Source organism: Haliaeetus albicilla, chromosome 9 (genome assembly GCF_947461875.1).
Source record: "Haliaeetus albicilla chromosome 9, bHalAlb1.1, whole genome shotgun sequence".
In the NCBI taxonomy this organism is placed as follows: Eukaryota; Metazoa; Chordata; class Aves; order Accipitriformes; family Accipitridae; genus Haliaeetus; species Haliaeetus albicilla.
In genome coordinates this window covers 33971770-33990419 of record NC_091491.1, presented here as the reverse complement: position 1 = coordinate 33990419, position 18650 = coordinate 33971770, and the positions used below count along the sequence as shown (strand labels likewise).

At 38.6% G+C, this 18650-nt stretch overlaps 1 protein-coding gene across 16 annotated transcripts in view; it reads right to left on the bottom strand.

The window, feature by feature from the left end:
• The window catches only part of MCF2L2 (MCF.2 cell line derived transforming sequence-like 2), a 187689-nt gene that overhangs the window by 93986 nt on the left and 75053 nt on the right, over positions 1–18650 (bottom strand). For all 16 annotated transcript variants that reach the window (XM_069792609.1, XM_069792620.1, XM_069792607.1 and 13 more), the window contains exons 10-15: positions 18101–18220; positions 16616–16807; positions 15614–15805; positions 15035–15212; positions 4168–4271; positions 721–809 (exon numbers count right to left, since the gene is read on the bottom strand). In XM_069792609.1, the coding sequence (XP_069648710.1) occupies positions 721–809; positions 4168–4271; positions 15035–15212; positions 15614–15805; positions 16616–16807; positions 18101–18220 (875 nt within the window). The remainder of the gene's footprint in view (positions 1–720; positions 810–4167; positions 4272–15034; positions 15213–15613; positions 15806–16615; positions 16808–18100; positions 18221–18650) is intronic.

Below are 18650 nucleotides of genomic sequence, written 5' to 3'. Positions count from 1 at the left end.
ACCTGTGTGAGATGGATAACTTATACTTAATGTTATGCCTCTAAACCATACTGAAGAAGAGAACAAAGGAAATTAAGTTGGGGAGGATTGTGGGGTTTGGCTTGTTGCAGGGTGGGTTTTGTTGGTTTTCTTTTGTTTGGTTTTGTTTTGGTTGGTTGGTTTTTTTTAGTTGCTGCCTCTGGCCTAGAAACAGTGCAGTTCAACCAAATTAAACTGGGTTTGCTTGGTACTTTTTGTTAAACTGAATGATTCAAGTATTTAGTGTTTTAAAATGCATCGCTAATCTCTTTCTCAAGACTTTACAGAAAGGGAGAAAAGATTATTGCTTGCATTTAAAAAACCAGAAGCTTCTCAGAGGCATATAGTCAAATATGAATATGCTGAACATGATGAGATGATCTTTAATACTGCTTTTTTGTAAATACATGCAAGGGTTATTCTAATGACTTATTTTCTCATATCATGTAACTAATGCTTCTAAGAAAAAAAAAAATTGCAAAAAATAGCCCAAGCCCCGAACCCAAACCAAAAGATAAATCTTGCTTGCTTTTCCAGCTGATAGATTGTGTATAAATCCATGGCTATAAACATTTCAGTGACTTAATTATATCTAATCATTAATCTTGAACTTGAAAGAAGTTGTAGCGAATGTACCATAAATGCAGTTATTTTGCATTCTAAGAACAAAAAAATGATCCTGGCTCATGTGTGCAGCCTTACCTCCTCCTTGTTGACAAGTTCTCATCACTTTCACTCATCACCAGGACTCTGCTAGATCCTCCTTGACTAGCTTCATGCATCACTTCAATCTGAGTAAGAAGGACACATTAAAAGTGGAAATACTTAATTGCTGATGCTTTTATTTAGAGAACTTTAACTCTTTAAAAGAATAAAAACCAGATCCTACCTAGTCTAGTAAGTAACTGGACAAGTTAAAATAATTGAATTCTAGATGTACAAGTTGTAAATCAAGAATACCTCCTCTCTATTTTTCTATTTCCTTACTCAGTATTGGCATGGGAGGCATTCTTGACTGCAGGCAGTCTTTATATATTCCACCGTAGAAGGTGAATGATCTCTTTATTCAGATAATTACAGGCATAGCAGTCTGTTCCTTAGACTCTGAAATACTATTTTTTTTTGTTTCCTGCCTGAAGCCAACCCAAAGACTTCATGTTTTCAGAGTTCTTTGTTCAGTACCATATGGAGAAGTCTAGGGAATCTTTCTTGTGCCTCTGAGAAGTGCTAGTACTTGTAGCAGTATTATGTAAGACAGCATACACCCTCAAATACTGAGCACAGTATACATGTGCAAGGGCTGTCCCCAGGTTGAAACGGACTGAGGCTTTTTACATAATATTTTGATAAACATTAAGCTAATTCCTTGTCCAGTCTTGCAGAGTTGGATCATTTCAAGTGGGCTCCAGGCAAGTTTTAAGCAGGCTTGTTCCCCTTTTTGCCTGCAGCTTTAAAAGTACCAAGCATTACTTGGGTTTACTCAAAGGCAATCTCTTCAAATTCAGTAAAACTCAGATGCTGAGTTTGCAGTTAATCCAAACTCCAGTAGAGTCTTTAAGTTCCTGAGCACTTTTGTTTTTAAGGACTGATTCTGAGGAAAAAAGCAGTGGGTTGTCTTATATTCTGTATAGCTAAATTACTTAGCTGGTTCGTGATGATGATAGAATCCATTGATAAACTGTTCTCCCCAAAGTATTATCAGAACAAATAAAATACATTTTATAGCAACAATGGGAGGGAAGGAGGGGGGCATAAGTTGCACTGTAGTCTTGGAAAGTACATTTAAAAATGAATGGTTGTCTTTATAAAGCCTGTACCATGTTGTTGCATATACCTGACTATGTGGGAGGAATGCAACTGATTACCTGCCCTACTGTTGAGAGTAAGACTGATGAGCATAAGACTAATTCCAAAGTTACTTTCTGTGAGTTTAGACAAAGGTGAGACCAGCTGTATATTTCTGCTGATAACTAGATTTTATTCTGTGCTTATTGCTGAAGTTGTAGGCTGTTTTGGCCATTTCAGAAAATGGACTGCATTTTAATTTTTGCTTTTCAGCTTTAGGGAAATAAAGGTCAAATGTATGAGTAAGGGGTACAGATAACAGAAGAGTTGGGTTGAAGTAGCTTGCATTATATCAAAAGTTAAATAATAGAATTGTGCCAGGTAGACACTTGATATATTTTTAGCTTTTCATGCCTCAGGGTAACACTATTCTTCCCCTTCCGCCCCCTAAATATTCCTGTCCCCCCTGAAAAAAACCAAATTAACAAAACCCCAAAATAAGTAGTTCTGATTGGTGTGGAGTTTCTGCACTAACACGATTAAACTGGTTTTTGGATATTTATGCCAAAGTAGCACATCATGCATGGCTGTTACTGATGTAAGAAGTACTGATGTATGAATTTTGTCCTGTGAATTACTCATTAAAAATCAGAAAATCCAAAGTGCTTATTTTAAGAATACCTTCAATAATAGTGGATTAAGCTGGAAAACACCCAGAGAACTTTTATCATAAAATGTGATCTCTGTTATTGGATATGCTCTTATATAGAGTTCACCTTTAAAAATTGCCTTTAAAATAATTAATGAGCTATGAAAAACTTAACAGCTGCAACTGCAGGGGCTAGTGTGTCATATCCTTTCCCTGGTATATAACCTATTTTAGGTTGGGGTATTTCTTTTCCCCAGAGATGTACTGTCAAAGCTTATTCCCTTCCTCTTCTGCCCCCAAACTGCTGAACATTGTGAAAAAGGCTACTTGCTGGTTTTATCACACTTTCATGAGGCAACCAAATCAAGATCATACCTCTCTCCCACACTACCCAACTTCTTCTGCTATTCATTTTGACTATTAGTTGTATTATTTCCCTCAACACATTCAGGGCCTGCTCTTATTCTTTTCTTTCTCAAAGCATACCTTAAATTGCATTTTTACCATTCTAATGCTATGCTGCCATAAAGAGCTAATAATGTGAATCTTAATGCAAGGAAGATGCAGGAAAGTTATGGCAAAAGGATGTTATTTAAAAGGTTGTGAGTGAATGGCACTGCATATGATTTGATTTCTGTCTTATTTTTGGTAAATTTTAAAGGGGATATTGGCAAAGTTACATAGCACTTGTGCACAGACCATTCAGAATACGACTTCAGTGGTACTCTTCCTCTCTCTCACAGGTATATTTACCTCATCTAAACCCAAACATTTTAAATAAGACAAATGAGGAAGAAAAGAAGTCTGGTCTCTGAAAGTGGATGTTTCACCTAGCTTGGGCAAATGAGAAGTTTCAGGATGCAGGTGCTGTTCATCTTAGTTACAAGAGTTGCAGATGAATGAAGTTTCTGGATCCTACTGCTTCCAGTCTTAAAATACTCAAGGAGGGCCAAATGCTGTCTTGATAGCTTGTTATCCCAGTCAGTCTCTACAGCTCAAACAAAAGACTCCCTACTGTCAGGGCGGGATTCTTAAATGCTGTCAGGCTTGGGAATAGGGTGGAAAGGATAAGGATGTCCAAAGAGTCCTAAACAGAATCTTGCTGCAGAAAAAATAATGCAACAAATTTCATCATAGAGACACAAAAGCAAAATACATTTCCCTGAACCTTACTTGCCCATGCAGCAACAGGTAACGGTGGAATTTTTCTTTGGTTGCTTGGTTGTTTGTTGGTTTATTTCTAAGTATTAAATGTCTAGTCTTTCCTCCTTTGTGTAGAAACTACCCTTAGAAAATACTTAAATGAGGAAAAAATATATAACTTTGTAAAACCCTGAACGTAACACAACTTCAGAGGAGCTGGAATAAGATTCCAGTTTTAGAAACAAAATAGTTCACATGCTATAAGGAAAGACAGAAACTTTGGAGGCACTTTAATGTATTGTTGTTGGACATTCCCTTCACCTTTCCCCTTTCATTCATTGAAAGTGATTTCTACTTTAGTGTAACTTGTTTTTTCCATGTGCATGAGCATAAATCTTTTTTAACACTGTCATCTGAGTAACTTTCAAACTGCAACATGAACTGTAAAAAAAAATGCTTAGCAGAGAATTAACTTCTAAATGTTCAATTTTTTAATTCCAAGTGTGTAAACCTATATATTGGTTTGAGTTCTCTCACAATATGGGATGTCCCTAAAACACAGATATGCCTACCTTAATTCCACCTTTAGTCTTCTTGATGTTTTTCTTTTTTGATAACTCTACTTCAGAAATGGTCTTTGGAGGGCAGGAAATTTCTGTGGACCTCCTGTTGGTAGCTGAAGGAGTCAAAAAGAAAGTAACATTAGAAGATGTGTGCTGAAAGTTGAAATCCTACTTCCTCATAAAAGCAATGAGCAAAGATCCTGTCACATCAGCGGTAACTGAGACCTGGCTTAGAGAATGAATTGTGGCTGGAGTGGTGAAGGACCAGCTGGCACAAGGGATGGGCTGCATTGTTTGGTGCTCTGCTGTGTCTCAAATTGGGACCTACAGCTCCACACTGTAATGACTACTTTGGTTTGGCTTCCTCCCTGGCAACCATCTTCAGGGTAGCACAGGTAAATGTTAGCCAGCTGTATCAACAGTTGGGTAATTTTCCCTTGCATAGTTTTTCAGCTCAGGTGTTATTACTTGTGTGGGCCCAAAGAAAGGAAATTTTGGTTCTGGTAATGGTTATCTAGTGTCAGATTATAAAGGATTGTTCCCTGTAAGGTTTCATCATGTGAACAAGTCTCAAAAGAGAAGGTGTTCAACAAGTTGCTGTGACCATGTATATAATGACAGTGAATCTGAGGAAACTGTTTCAGAATATACTCTGTTGTGTCAGGTTTGTTGGGCCTTGCAGGCTCTGTAAACCACAGTTGACAGTTGTCTAATGCTACTAGAAAATCATTCTTAACAACATAACCACTTACCCTGAGACTGCTGTCCAAAGAAAAGGTTTAGAACAAACTGTGAGAAGGGGAATCATAGATTTCACTTGAGGAGAAAGGAATCTCTCTGTTACAGTGTGTATCTTTGTTTTAAATTGATAATGAATTCACAGTGCCTGCTATAGAAGTACAAGGCAAACAGTGCTCTCCTTTTTCTTAGTTGCTGAATTGATACAGGCAACCATGCATGTCATGGTAAAACCAAATATGAATACCAGATGAAATGATGAGAGAATCTGGGTCAGGCAACAATGAACAAAATTGTTGCAATTCTGAGATTAAGTCCTTTTCAGTTTTATTGTGGGAAAACTTTCTAATTAAACAAGAACTTCTCTAAAAATAAAAGCTGGTGTTTTCAAATGCATCTGGTAACATTCTGTTTAAGATGGTTTCATCAAGTTTAACGTTTTGAGGCATTGAGAGTCTTGGTGGTCACGAAGAACTTCTCTGTGAGAAGCTGAGGGATACAATAAAAAAAGATGCAGACTTCTTTGAATGAGGAGTACATAGTATCAAAAGCTTTATGTAGGAGAGTGGCATGGTTTAAGCTCAGCCAGCAACTAGACACTACACAGCTGCTTGCTCATTCCTCCTACCCCTGCAGTGGGTTGGGGAGGAGAATCAGGAAAAAAAAGTAAAAATTAAAACTCATGGATTGAGATAAGAACAATTTAATAACTACAGTAAAATAAAATACTAACAACAATAATATAATAATAATAAAAAGGAATATAATTTTAAAAAGGAAAAAAAATAACCCCTCCCCCAAAAAGTGATGCACAATGCAATTGCTCACCACCCACTGACCCATGCCCGAGCAGCAATCTGCCCCTCACAGCCAACTCCCCCCAGTATATATACTGAGCAGGATGTCCCATGGTATGGAATATCCCTTTGGCTAGTTAGGGTCAGCTGTCCTGGCCCCATTCCTTCCCAGCTTCTTATGTACCTGCTCACTGGCAGAGCATGGGAAACTGAAAAATCCTTAACTTGGGATAAGTGCTACTTAGCAACAACTAAAACATCTGTGCATTATCAACATTATTCTCACACTAAATCCAAACACAGTGTACTGTAAGGAGAAACTTAACTCTATCCCACTAAAACCAAGACAAAGAGGATGGAATACTTTTTTTAAAAGAACACACTAACAAATTTTCAAATGCCCTTATTAAATTCTTCTTTTAATGTAGTAAAAAAAAAAAGCATAGAAAGTTAAAAAGACAACATAGCAGTTTCATAGACAATAATAACAGAAGCTGACATTTCTTCTATGCTGTGTCTTTTCAACTGCCTTATCATGCAGCTGGGAAGAGAATTAATTAAAGCAGCTTCTCTCCAGCTCTTTCCTAAATCTTCCTGGTTTTATCCCATGCTGAATGACATGAGGACTTGGCAATGTCCATTTCATGCCTATTACTTCCTCACAATGACTCCATATTAGAAAGTTTCTTCAATGGAACAGCGAAGTCTGGCAGCCACCAGCAGCTATAATTGACCAGTAGAAGATTCTTATGGTTCCCAGGACTGAGCTGAAATGCAAATGTCGACTCTATTTGGTTCTTCCATCACTCTCTTTCAGAATATACAGCAGGGGATTTGTTTTGATTTTGAGCACTACTTTCAACAGATGCCTTTTTCCCATCCCCAAGAAAGTTTTCAATGAAATAGTAATTGTTCTCTCAAAGGTATTTTTATTTCACCCGAAAAATGGTGTACTGACATTTTGAAGCCAAGAGGGAAGAAAAAAAAAAAAAAGGCAACACGCAGCAAATATAAGCTATTTGTCCTTATTGTCAACGTTCTCCATACCTTTCTAATCTGTAGGGAGGATGAGTTCTACTGTTGGCAAAACCAGAATACCAACATTCATCAACTATTTGACAAATTTTCAGATAGGGCCTTTTATGATTTTCCTCATGAATCCCTGAGTAAAGTGGTTATAAGCATCAACAAATTCATTCTTTTCCATAATAATGCATCCTGAAGATTCTATTTAGCCTTAAATTCTCATCTACCACCATCTTGAGAAGACATGGGCTGTGATCATACCTATCAATCACACTGAACAATATTCTCTCCTGGAGCCTCTCCCAACTACATCCTATTTATACCTTGAGAAATCAGCATTTAAAAAAAAAAAAAAAAATCTAGGACTTGATCACAAAAATCCTGATTCAATTAAAGAAAACCAAGACATTGTTTCATACTTTTCCCCACATGCTTACCAGCCACTCCTGAATACCCTAGATATGCTGCCAATGTCCAGTTACCCTATCTAAATCTGAGTTCAGCCCATTGGATTGCTCTACAAAGTTAATTCCCAAGTTTTATATATACTAGATGTGTTATTAAAAGGAATGGAAGCAAAGGAAATAACTTTAGGAAACATGACAACTTTTGCTTAGAACAGCATAGTCAGCAATACCAAGTTGTTCAACCTATTCATTAATCAGAAAACTTTCTATCTTGAAGGGATGGTTGATACTGATATGAAAATCCTGGCTGAAAGCAGTTGGCAGAAAACATGGAAATCAGTTATGACTTTGATGTCTGGATCACAACTTACAAACTCAGCTCAAGGTGATCCAGGAAAGACAGCACTGGAGAGTTTAAGTAAAAAATGACACATTCACAAAAAGCCCAAGTACAGATGATCCTTGATCCAGCAGCAAATTACTCGGGTCAGTTTACTAGCTTAGTCTTGGCTTCATCAGTATGATGTATTTCAGAAAGAAGGAGGCAGATACAAGATAAGAAAGCAGTCAAATCCAGCTGCTGGTATTTCAGGGGTGAATTTGATTCAGATTGACACAGCAAACTTTCCCCTTCAAATTTGACCCAGAAATGAATTGAAAACAGGAAGCAATCTGTTTTCAGTTATGCTCCAGAGTACTTTTGAGTTACTGACTGGCCTGTATTCAGAGACTGCTGCATGTTACTACATATAAGTAGTTTCTGGAGCAATTTAGAAAGAAACAGCCCAAATACCTGCCAATTATTACTGCACTAATTACTGTAGAAAGGGAAATATTTTATAAGAGGAACTCCCTTATAAAATTCAGTACAGTTGGCTGTTTCAGGGTCATTACTGTACTGCTGAGGAAGCTGAAAGTTACAGTGTTCGACTGCTTACTGAAAGAACAAAGGCACAGGAACAAAGGAAAACTATAACTATAAACAGTCTAAAGTCTGCATGGTTTCAAGGTTGTTTTCATCCTATTGTCTCACTGTACTTCCCTGGACAACGAGTAATGAAGATTTCATTTTGAACTCATTAATATTTTAAATTGCTTGATTCTGCTTTTAAAGCAAGTATTGTTAAAGGGCATTGTATGCAGAGGCAAACTTTTTATGCAGTGATATTTACAGTAAAGCAAGGTTTGGGTCTATCACTTGCATTCACCTGGAGCACCACTGTTCTTCTATGGGGCTTCAGTACTACTTACTAATTTTTTATGAGCAAGTTGTGTGATAAATATGGGATTACTGTTTTATTACCTAGCCTACAGCAAATGGTAATGTGGGCTGTACTGTCCCTAAGCTGCTAGGAAAGGACATAGACTCATGTGCTCAATGTTGCTTTGCAGTCTCTCCACCACTCCAGGACAGAAATAAATTCAGTGAGAACAACTTGCTGTGCTGCTTGTCACAAAAGGCTGTGGTTTCACCCATTTCCCCACACTGCTCCTGCATGGCAGGGTACAGGCACCATCTCTCAGGCATTCATCTCTCACTGTGGGGGGCTGCATCACACAGTGAGGCACAAACAGAACTGTGTGCGGCTCCCAGGTACTCAGAGACAACTAGATTAGTCCATCTGGGTAACTGGCCTCAAGTTTGCTCTTTAGCTAGCAAAAGACACAGACTCTGTAGTCAAGGGTTATGACACACACCCAGTATTTTTAAGACATTCAAAGCTCCCCTCAAATAAGTACCATGCTTTACGTTCAGGTCTTGTGTGAATTTCCCAACCACATGCTTCCCCATCTGTTTTCTGTGGGAGAGTTTGTGTGTTCTCACTAATCACCTACAGCAGACTCAAAGTCCTTTGGCAAGAACAGGCATGGAAACAACTAGTCTGCTAAACTGTTTATTGGGGCTTTGAAGATAATTTAATGACTTAGTTGTTTTGAATGCTGGTGATGAAAAAACAGCTTGCTTAGGCAGCTAAAGAAACACCAGAGCATCTAAGGTTTATCATTTAATGGCCTAATAAAGTCTTTTCCATTCTTAGGCAATATAATCTATACTTCTTTGCTCCAGGGAAATTGCTGTCAAGCCCCCTGAAAATCTGCCCGTATAAGAAGCATAGAGCAAGGCCCCTGTATGTGGAATATTATTCTACAAGGAGACACACCACTTGGTTTCCTCAGACTTGCCCAAGTATGATAGCAGCCCTACAGCTGCAAAATTGAAAGCATCTTCTTTTCTCTGCATAGTTTATAGAAATATCTTGAACTATAGAAACGGGTGGTTTCCCAAAACCATTAATGAAAATCACATGCACTATCTTTTCTGAGTCAGCTAATCTCTCTGCAGCCTCACTTCTCCTGCACACATCCCCAGACTCTTACAAGACATTCTTCTTCTGTTGGCTATCCAGATGTTATTAGTTAGTAAGTGTTATGCATTAGTGACTGAGGAACGCTGGAATGGATCCAATGAGCAGTCATACACATTTAACTGAGAAGGAAACAGTTTAAATTTTATTATTTAAAGAACTGAAAAAGCTCCAGCTGTGTTCTCCCATATGAATTTCATGTTCCAAGTTGGCATTCTAAGACGTTTGTAGGGTGAGGTGTGGATTTTGTGTGTGCAATGTGCTGTTAAACAAGTTATTTGCTTAATGAGCTCACGGAAATTTTGACATCTCTGCTCCTGTATTTCACATTTATGTTGCACACAGAGAAATTCCTAGGTGAATATTTTATATTTTAGCATTTAAAAGACAGGAGATGCCAGAAGCAAAGCTACATGTGCAACCCTAATTTTGTCCCTTTGCTGCTAAGGCATCTTGGTCCACCCTCCTCTAAGAATCCTTGCCTCATTCAGTGCATGGACTCAAAACCACTTAATCATCAACAGCTATTCACTATTTTGATTTATCTGTATGTCTCAGTGGAGGCCCAGAGCCTTACTATCCATATGCTATTTCAATCCCTGCTCTGAATATAACTCTTCTTTCTAATAGTCATTTTTTACAATTCAAGTGCTTCATAAATATTTACTGAGCTGTTTTCACAACACTTCTCAGAGGTAACAGGCTGTTATCAACCACACTGAGGTCTCTGAGTTTCATAGATAAAGATCAAAAGAGAATACACTACTTTGGGAGACCAACTTGACATTTTTAGAACTCAATTTTCAGATTACTGAATATTGTGTGCCACTTCATATGTTCAAGAGCACATGCCCTGCCCAGTAATTCTGATTTCAGTCTTTCACTGCTCTTTCAGTGTAGATTTCTTTATGTAGTTGCACAAGTTATTAAAAACAAACCCCCCCAAATTGCACTAAGTTGAATCACATTAACACCCACATGGGTTTTTAACAGGGTTGAAACGTTTACACCTACAGCACCAGCTTCTCTTTCCAATGTCAGCAGGAATAAAAGCAGCAGTAATAGTTACAGTTTCAGAGGTAACTCCGGAACAATTGAAACCCATCTGAACTGAGTCTGGTACAGTTCTTCCTTTCCTCCCAACCTTTGGCCACACACTTCCATCTCCTTTTTTGTCAGTACTGCTGTTCATGGAACTGGATGATGAAGAGCTGAACTAGCCAAAACAAAGCAAGCCCCCACCCCCCCAGTGACAGTTTTCAGTTCCCTCCTTTGTTCCCACTAGTTATGTGACTGTAAGTATTGAGGGAAAGCAGAGTCACAAACAGACTGCTGTGCTGGGCAAAGAGGAGAGGAGAAAGGGAGACTGTGACAGCTCTGCATTAAGAAAGGCTTAAGCTGCTGCAAGATCATACTGTAAGGAAACAAGCAATGCAGGGGATAAGAAACATATATTGTCTCCGGGTTCCAAAGTTTTTTGCTGACAACAAAGGAAATGAGACTATAGGAGCCAAACTGTAGCAAGTTCATGCACAACAAACATATATGAACTGAGATTTTTTTTTTTTCCCAAGTGCTTATAATTCTGCTAAATCTGGACACTCTAGGAAGGGACAAAACTATTTTGTACTGCCATGTTCCAGCTCTTGCCACAAAGGTAACTAAAGCAAGACAATTTTCCTAGCCTTGTTCACCGAGATGGCCAAATAATTTTTTTACTGAGGTTTTCCAAAAAAGTGTCAGGCTGAAGAAGACAGCCTTTGGGAAACTTTCATTTCAGAGAGTTAGAGTTTGGGACAATTACAAGCAAATTAAAATAGAGAAATGATAACTACAGTCATTGCTAATAGTTTATATTATCCTTTACAGTTCTGTGGCTTATCCCACTATGCCTGACAGCCTATGGCCAATACGAGCCTGCATGGTTTGACTTTGTGGACCTATCCCAATTCTCTCCAGCTAAGGAGTTTCTTACAGAAACACAGACCACAAATATGTAGTCAAATCATCAAAAATGATGCCCTCAGAAGTGAACTAGAGCAAAGGAATTTCCCCATCAAATGCCACTTCTTTCCTCCCAACACATACAGGCACAAGCTTAGCCATTAGCAGTATTCAAGCAGCTTGCACTGGGAGTAAACAGAATTCTCTGTGAAATAAGATGTCATATATACTACTAAAATATTTTCAAGGCATTTATTATAAAAGGGTCAGCAGAGGGTTTTCTGCCTTTTCTGGATTGGTCTGTGAATAGTATTTAAGCAGATTCCCACAGCTAAAATGTGCACCAAGTCCAGCTGGCATAGACTTTTGATACTTCCAGTACTAGTTTTTCAACATTGAACAGGCCTGTCCCTGCAAAATTTACAAGCTCATTTGTGAAACCGAAAGCTTCAAGCAAAAATGGGATGAATTTAAAATTTTGTTTCAGAATTTCCAGACCCACAGAAAAGCATTGAGTGAGGGAGAGTTTACAGTGCAGCTCTGAGCTGCCTTTCTGGATCTTCAGTAAGCTAAGACATCGCCAACAGTCACCAGAGACCATAAGGACATAGACATTAGAAACTGTCACAGTCGTTTCCCTGATAGAAATCTGCCCCTTCTCTCATACATGGTATCAGCTCTGCCTGTATGTACCTATGTATATGTCCATGTAAAATGAAGAGTCTCACAGTTACAATAATGGAGTATTTCATGCCTGAGCCTTCACATCTGTTAAGATTTTTCCATTAGCACCCTGAATTGCATTGAATTTTTCCTACCACTCCTTGTTAGGGAAATGGATAGTCAGCAAGTGAAAACAAAACAAAACAAAATCTATTCTGGAACGAACATAACTTTTTTTCCTTTCACAACCATTGCAATGCTGCCATGGTATTGTTACATCTGCTGCCTGGGGACAAAAGCCTTTCTTTCTGGTCTTCTATTTCTGTTTACCACATTTTATTGCCTTTGCCTGCCTTTGTATTTACACAGCCTAGGAATATGGTATTTTCCCGTTGCCATATTCTATTTTGCAACTTTTAGAAATATTCATGTATGACCTGGGTAACAAATAACAATGAGTTACAATATCTGTTTCAAGAAGGTGCTTTTAGCCTCTCATTTTTCCAAGATAGTGCTGAGTAAATTCTCCCCATAAATAAATGCTGATACTGTATTGATCCTGTGAATGTGAAGAAAGGGCACAGAGGAAAGTCCAAAAGAGAGTAGCTTCAAGAAGAGCAGAATTTCACAGCCTCATTTTCATGGGTTGGAATAGGACTTAGTGTTCCTGTTTCTATTCTCAGCCACATTTCAGACTCAGACAGTGAAACCCCTTGTTGAATCACTCAGTTTATCTGTGCTTCAGTTTTCTTTCTGAAAAAAAGAGGTTAGAATACTTACCAATAGTTGCCAAGTGCTTTGGCATTCTGAGGGAAAGCACACTCAGGAAATTCAAAGTATAACTCTTTGTTGTGGACAATTGGGTAATACCCAAAGGTTGCCATTACACAATATATGTAAATATACATGTACTATTCACAGCAGGTAAAGTAACTGGTTTTGAGCCACAGGATAAGCTGTAGATAGTCAGAGACTTCTGTTTCTTTGTACAGAGGTACTTTAAGTCAATCATCTTCAGGCACAAAGAATTTGAATGAGATACTACAGTCTACTTATCAATGTCTGAACAGGACTGGGTTGCACTTTGCATTGCCTCAGAGAACAACTGGAGTAACACTTTAAAATAAATTTCATCTACCTATTAAGTTGCAATAGGACATCAGAGTCTAATCCTTGTCACACAGTTATCCTGTATTGTGTTGTATAACACTGAACTGCAATACAAGGGTCAGAGCAAGGGAGTATCTCATGATTCTCTGTGAAAGAGCTAATAGTATTGGATTGGCTGTATGAACAAGAATCAAAACTTAAAGCATTGCCATTTATATAGTAGTGACTATTCTTTAAGGTTCTATCTACATCAAAAGTTTAATTAAAAAAATCTGCAAGTGCTCTAAAATGACAAGAAAAAAGTTCATGAAACACAATCAAGAGACTGCATGTATAAAAAGAAATGCAAGACTAGCTTTTAGCCTGAAGACACAGTTTCACAATAGGTGAAAGCCATTCTAAAACTGTACTACCACTAACAGGGACTAACTAGCTCTGACCTACTGACCCCATAACCCCATTTTTCTGCAACTTCCTTTGCTTCAGCACTAGTGGCCACACAGTGAACAATCTGATCAACTTTGAAGTTAGTGCTGCTTTGAGCAGGTTATTGGGCTATGTGATCTCCAGAGCTCCCTGCATTTTTGTAACTTATGCAATGGAAAAGTAATTACTACATTTTTGCAGTCAGTTCATTGAGTTTCCAAGGTAAATCACAACTCATACACCTAACTGACTGCCAACAACAGTACAAGAGGGGAACACATTGCTGGAGAATGTGTGGGTAGCAGAGCAGGACCTCTTCAAAGGCATTGTGGTCTCAGCTTGCCTTAAGCCAATAATGAAGCTGAAACTTGAGGTAGCAACTGTATGTTAAGAACACAGCTAGCATGGCTGGGGGGAAAAAGTACAGCTGTCAAACCAGCATGGTAACTAGAAGAAGATGATCCTCCTTGGTAAGAAAGGATGAGTGTTGGGGAGCAGAGGAGAACAACAGGGACATTTGTGTGACCTTGTGATAATATGCCTAGAAAGCAAAATGGTTAGGGTACTGGCCATCCTAATCTTCCTGTTGAGAAAGCAAAGTTTATTGCATGCTCTTCATGCAAATTAGGTATTTTTCAAGGCTTTTTGCTAGAGGTTCCCCTTTTAAAAAACCCTAAGGTTCCATTTTTTAATTTCTTATAAGCCTCTCTGCTGAAGAGGGACAACCCCTTTCTGCCACCAAGTACAGGGTAGCTGGTCTCCAAGATGCACTATTTCAAATTAGCTTCACCCACGTTCTTTTGCAGAAAATAGCTATCTTGGTTAAAGGCACATGCTAACTTCAAATCAGGAACTTTCAGTAAATTCCAAAGAGAAGCAATGTTCAGCTTTTACAGTTGGTAGAGGACAACACTAGAAAGTGAATAAACAGTTATGTAGAGGGAAAAAAGCAAAAATTGCACAAATGAGTCAGTGTCACTAATGATCCCTTAGCCTTTGCAAGTATCTGATTGAATCTTGAGGGATTGTGACCCTTTAAACCCAAATATTCACATTACAGTATATGCAATGTAAAAGAGGTTTTCATGTTTACTTTGTATACTTGCAGTGACTAGCCTCGTTTGGGTTTTCAAGAATTAGCAATATAAGACATACTGAGAAACAGTATAGAAATGTACTCTGTAGATTAGACCTAGGAAGAGAGGCCTGAATCTTTTTATTCACCCTTGTTTATATATTTGGAGCGACAGATATTTCAAATTCATTTTTAACAGCTGGGCCTACAAGGCTGACATGACACTGAACATCAAATGAAGTCTCCATTCTGATAACAACAATTAAACATGACCATGTGGACAAAACATTGGTGTGTATCTGAAAGCAGCTGTTCAAGGCCTACCTACTCCTGCTGGTCTGGTAATCTTTGGTGATGCTCGCTTTGGGGAAGATTCAGGATGTGGGGCAACAGGTTGTACTGGCCGGGTCTGTTTGGCTGCCAGCTTCTTCAGACTTACTTGCCTCTTGTCAAACATTTCTTGTACATCTTCTAGTTTTTGTAGAATTCTTTGGGCATTGGCCTAGGCAAAGAAAAGAGAAGCAACAGATGGTTGTCAGTGCTGGACTGAGCACGTTAAGAAAGGACTTCTCTTACCCAGACTCAGACTAGAGCTGAAGATCATACTATGCTGCAGTTTAATGCAACCCAGCCCATGCACTCCAAACAGATCTCAGTTTCACTGAGTAGGTGACTAACGCAGTGTTTCTAGCACTCCTCTGAAGAAAACTTACATAAGTATTCCATGACTACTCATCTGAGTAAAACTTACTGCCCCAAGTGGTCACCTCTGTGCCCTTCTGGTGTAGGGAAAGAGGCAGATCTGAGCAGACTCAAAATACATAGCCCAGTACACTCTCATGTACAAGGCAATTGGTAATTTTGAAATTCTAAGTGAGTGCATGCACATCGGAGGGGTTTTACCTTTATTTCGGGGGTGAGGATCATGTCAAACTGATTGTAGAACTCCTTCGGGTTAGAGAGCTGGTGTTCCTTAGCTGTTACCAGGAACTTCTCAATTTCAACGAGTGCAGTTTCAGCTCCCTCTTGTGACTGGCACTTGTCCACAGCTTGGGAAGCTAAGAGGTAGATTCCAGCTTCACACCATTGGCTTGCCTTTAAAGAAAAATGGGGCAAGAAGGACTCCATCATTACTGACAGTCCATGTTCTGAAGTGTTGCTTCTACTCCATGAAATATGGATTTGCCTTAACATGTCACTAAAGGGAATGAATGTTACTTAGTAGCACCCAACAGTTCCCGGCCACAAGTCACCCCACCTAGATACATAGAACAATAGAAAGTTCTGTTTAGCTCTCATGGTTTAGATGGTCCAGTAACATGTAAAATAATAGTATTCTGAGCAAAGAGGGGAAGTGTTACTGTGGTTGCTGCAAATTGAATCTGTCAGCTGTACTACCTCATTTCGGTGTTCGGTCACACAATTATCCAAAAACCAAAATGAGTATTTGAACCTTATCAAAACTCCCCAAAATTTCTCAGGCCTATAAAACTCAGTTAAAAATACTCCAAAGTGGGTTTTGGTAATTTCTGTTTCAGATAAGGCTGGAATAGCATGCAGACATTCGCAAACCATTTAGTTTGCTATTCTAGCTAGATCACAGAAAGTGAAAACAGCTGAACAAGCAGTATACTGTTCATCTTTAAGCACCGGAATACATTCAGTTCTCATTTCAAATTTAGGTCTAGCTCAATTTTTTCTTAGTTTTATTTCCTACTTTTCATCATTTTAAAACCACAATTATGGGAAGCTACTGCTCCAATTTTTATAGTAACAGTTTCTGAATGAAATGGAGAAAAAAAAAGAATAAATACTTTTTCTCTTCATCCAAATTACCTGAGCTTATAAAAACATTCATTATCAGTAGAACCTTACCAGGGCTGTTATCTGAGAAGGTTCACTCACCTTATCTAACTGCTTATGCAGCTCAAGAGACTTTCCCAAAATATCATACTTTTTCTTGGTCTCATTGGTAAAGTCATCACAAATACGCCTGAGTTCAACACACTTTGGTCTAATGGAGTCAACTGCATAATGGTTGTTTTGGATGAGCTGTTCTCCATGGAGAGCTAGAGACTGGGCCTTCTCCAAAGGTTCCTGTGAAATTAATGAGAAAAAATCCAAAGTTAGATCTTAAAATGACATGCATAATAAAGACAAACCATCTCTGTAATCCCTGCTGTAGCCTGGAGGTAAAGGTTTGGGATATTAATCTAGCTGATATGTCTTACTTTATATTTACATTGAAGACCTACTTTGTTGTCAGTGAGTATATGGAAACACAAGAGGTTCCATGTGAAGATCAGAAAACACTTTTTTGCTGTGAGGGTGACCAAGCATTGGAAAAGGTTGCCCAGAGGGGTTGTGGAGTCTCCCTCCTTGAAGATGCTAAAAAGCCATCTGGACAACCTGCCCTCCTGGGCAACCTGCTCTAGGTGGCCCTGCTTGAACAAGATGACCTCCAGAGGTCTATTCCATCCTTAATCATTCTGTGATAACTGTGATTCTGTGAGTGTATGCCGCCTTCTTTCTCACATACTGGGGACATTCATTATACAAGTTTTTTTCCCTGCAAAGTTCCCAATAATCAAAAAACCTATATTTTTTTCACTCACTAATTGCCAGGTTTGTAATGCTTTAGTTTATTTTTGATTCCAAGAGGTATTTTGGAAAACTCTTCAGATCCTACTGACTACATACAATTCATAAGCTTAGTCACAATAGAATGAAATTAGAGGTGGCTAACAGGAATAGAGCACACATCAATATGTTATGTGATGTGGACAATGGAAGGAAAATGCATGTTACTATAACTTTTATTCCTTTAGGCTTCTGCAGAAGAGCTGTGCAAAGATCACAATATTTCTAATTCTTAATCCTATTCTTAAAAAAGGTGATCATCAGCTTTTACATTTGTTCATGTGCATCCTCCTCTGATTCAATTTACTCGTTTGTTCAATGCTTTCTAATAATATTGTGTGATGTATATCACAGCTGACCAGCTGATGGAATTACGAAGTCCAAATATCTGGAAAAGAAAGGTGTTTATTGGAAGGCATGGGTGTTCCTCAAACTGCTATGAGTCTGAATAGAATGGTCTTAAGTTACCTGTCCAAGGTAACCTGTTAAGTGTTCTGAGCTTTTCAGATTCCAAAGATTGACCTAACCTTTCCCGGTTAGGCTAGATTTTTGAACTGGATTCTAGCTTTCCAAGTAATGAACTGGAACTACTCTGTCTGAACAACCCTGGCTTCTGGAAATTAGGATCTGAGTTTTGCAATTTAAAATAATGACTCATGAGACGAGAGTAAGTGTGATGTAAGGACAGTGACAGAGAAGTGTCTAGAAGATCACGTCTATAGCAGCTAGAATACTGTATTGAGTGCAAACCTGTCCTTTCTCTTCCAGTTGTTTCTGTTCCCTTAGGAGGTGCTCCACTCGAGTCACACTGTCTCCAATGTCAGCAAAACCTGCTTGTGCTTCCATGAGATTATCCAATGCCAGTTTTACCTAAAAACCAATAACAACAAAAAATAAAAGAAACAAACAAACAACAACCCCCCCCCAAAAAAACCCCACCCAAAACCCCATCACAAGATATTTATAAAATTCTAACAAACCTATGGCTTTTAAACATTCACCTACATCTTTTAGAAGAGTCTGCATCTCAAGTTTAGTCTTTCAGCTTGTTCCAAAATGGGAAAGCCAAGGAATAAGGCAACAATCAACTATTCTTCAAAAAGTTGCCCTGCTTCTCACTATTTAGGCCCACACAGTTTTGAAGACCTGTAACTCCAGAGTCTTTATTACTCCAGCCTCTGGCCTGACAGCTGGGCTTTCTGAACTGTATTCCATGGACTTTGGTGGGATTGGCAACTTACCATCACAGAAGAAGTGATATTTGATAACATCACACATAAATGCAAAATGATTTATCAAG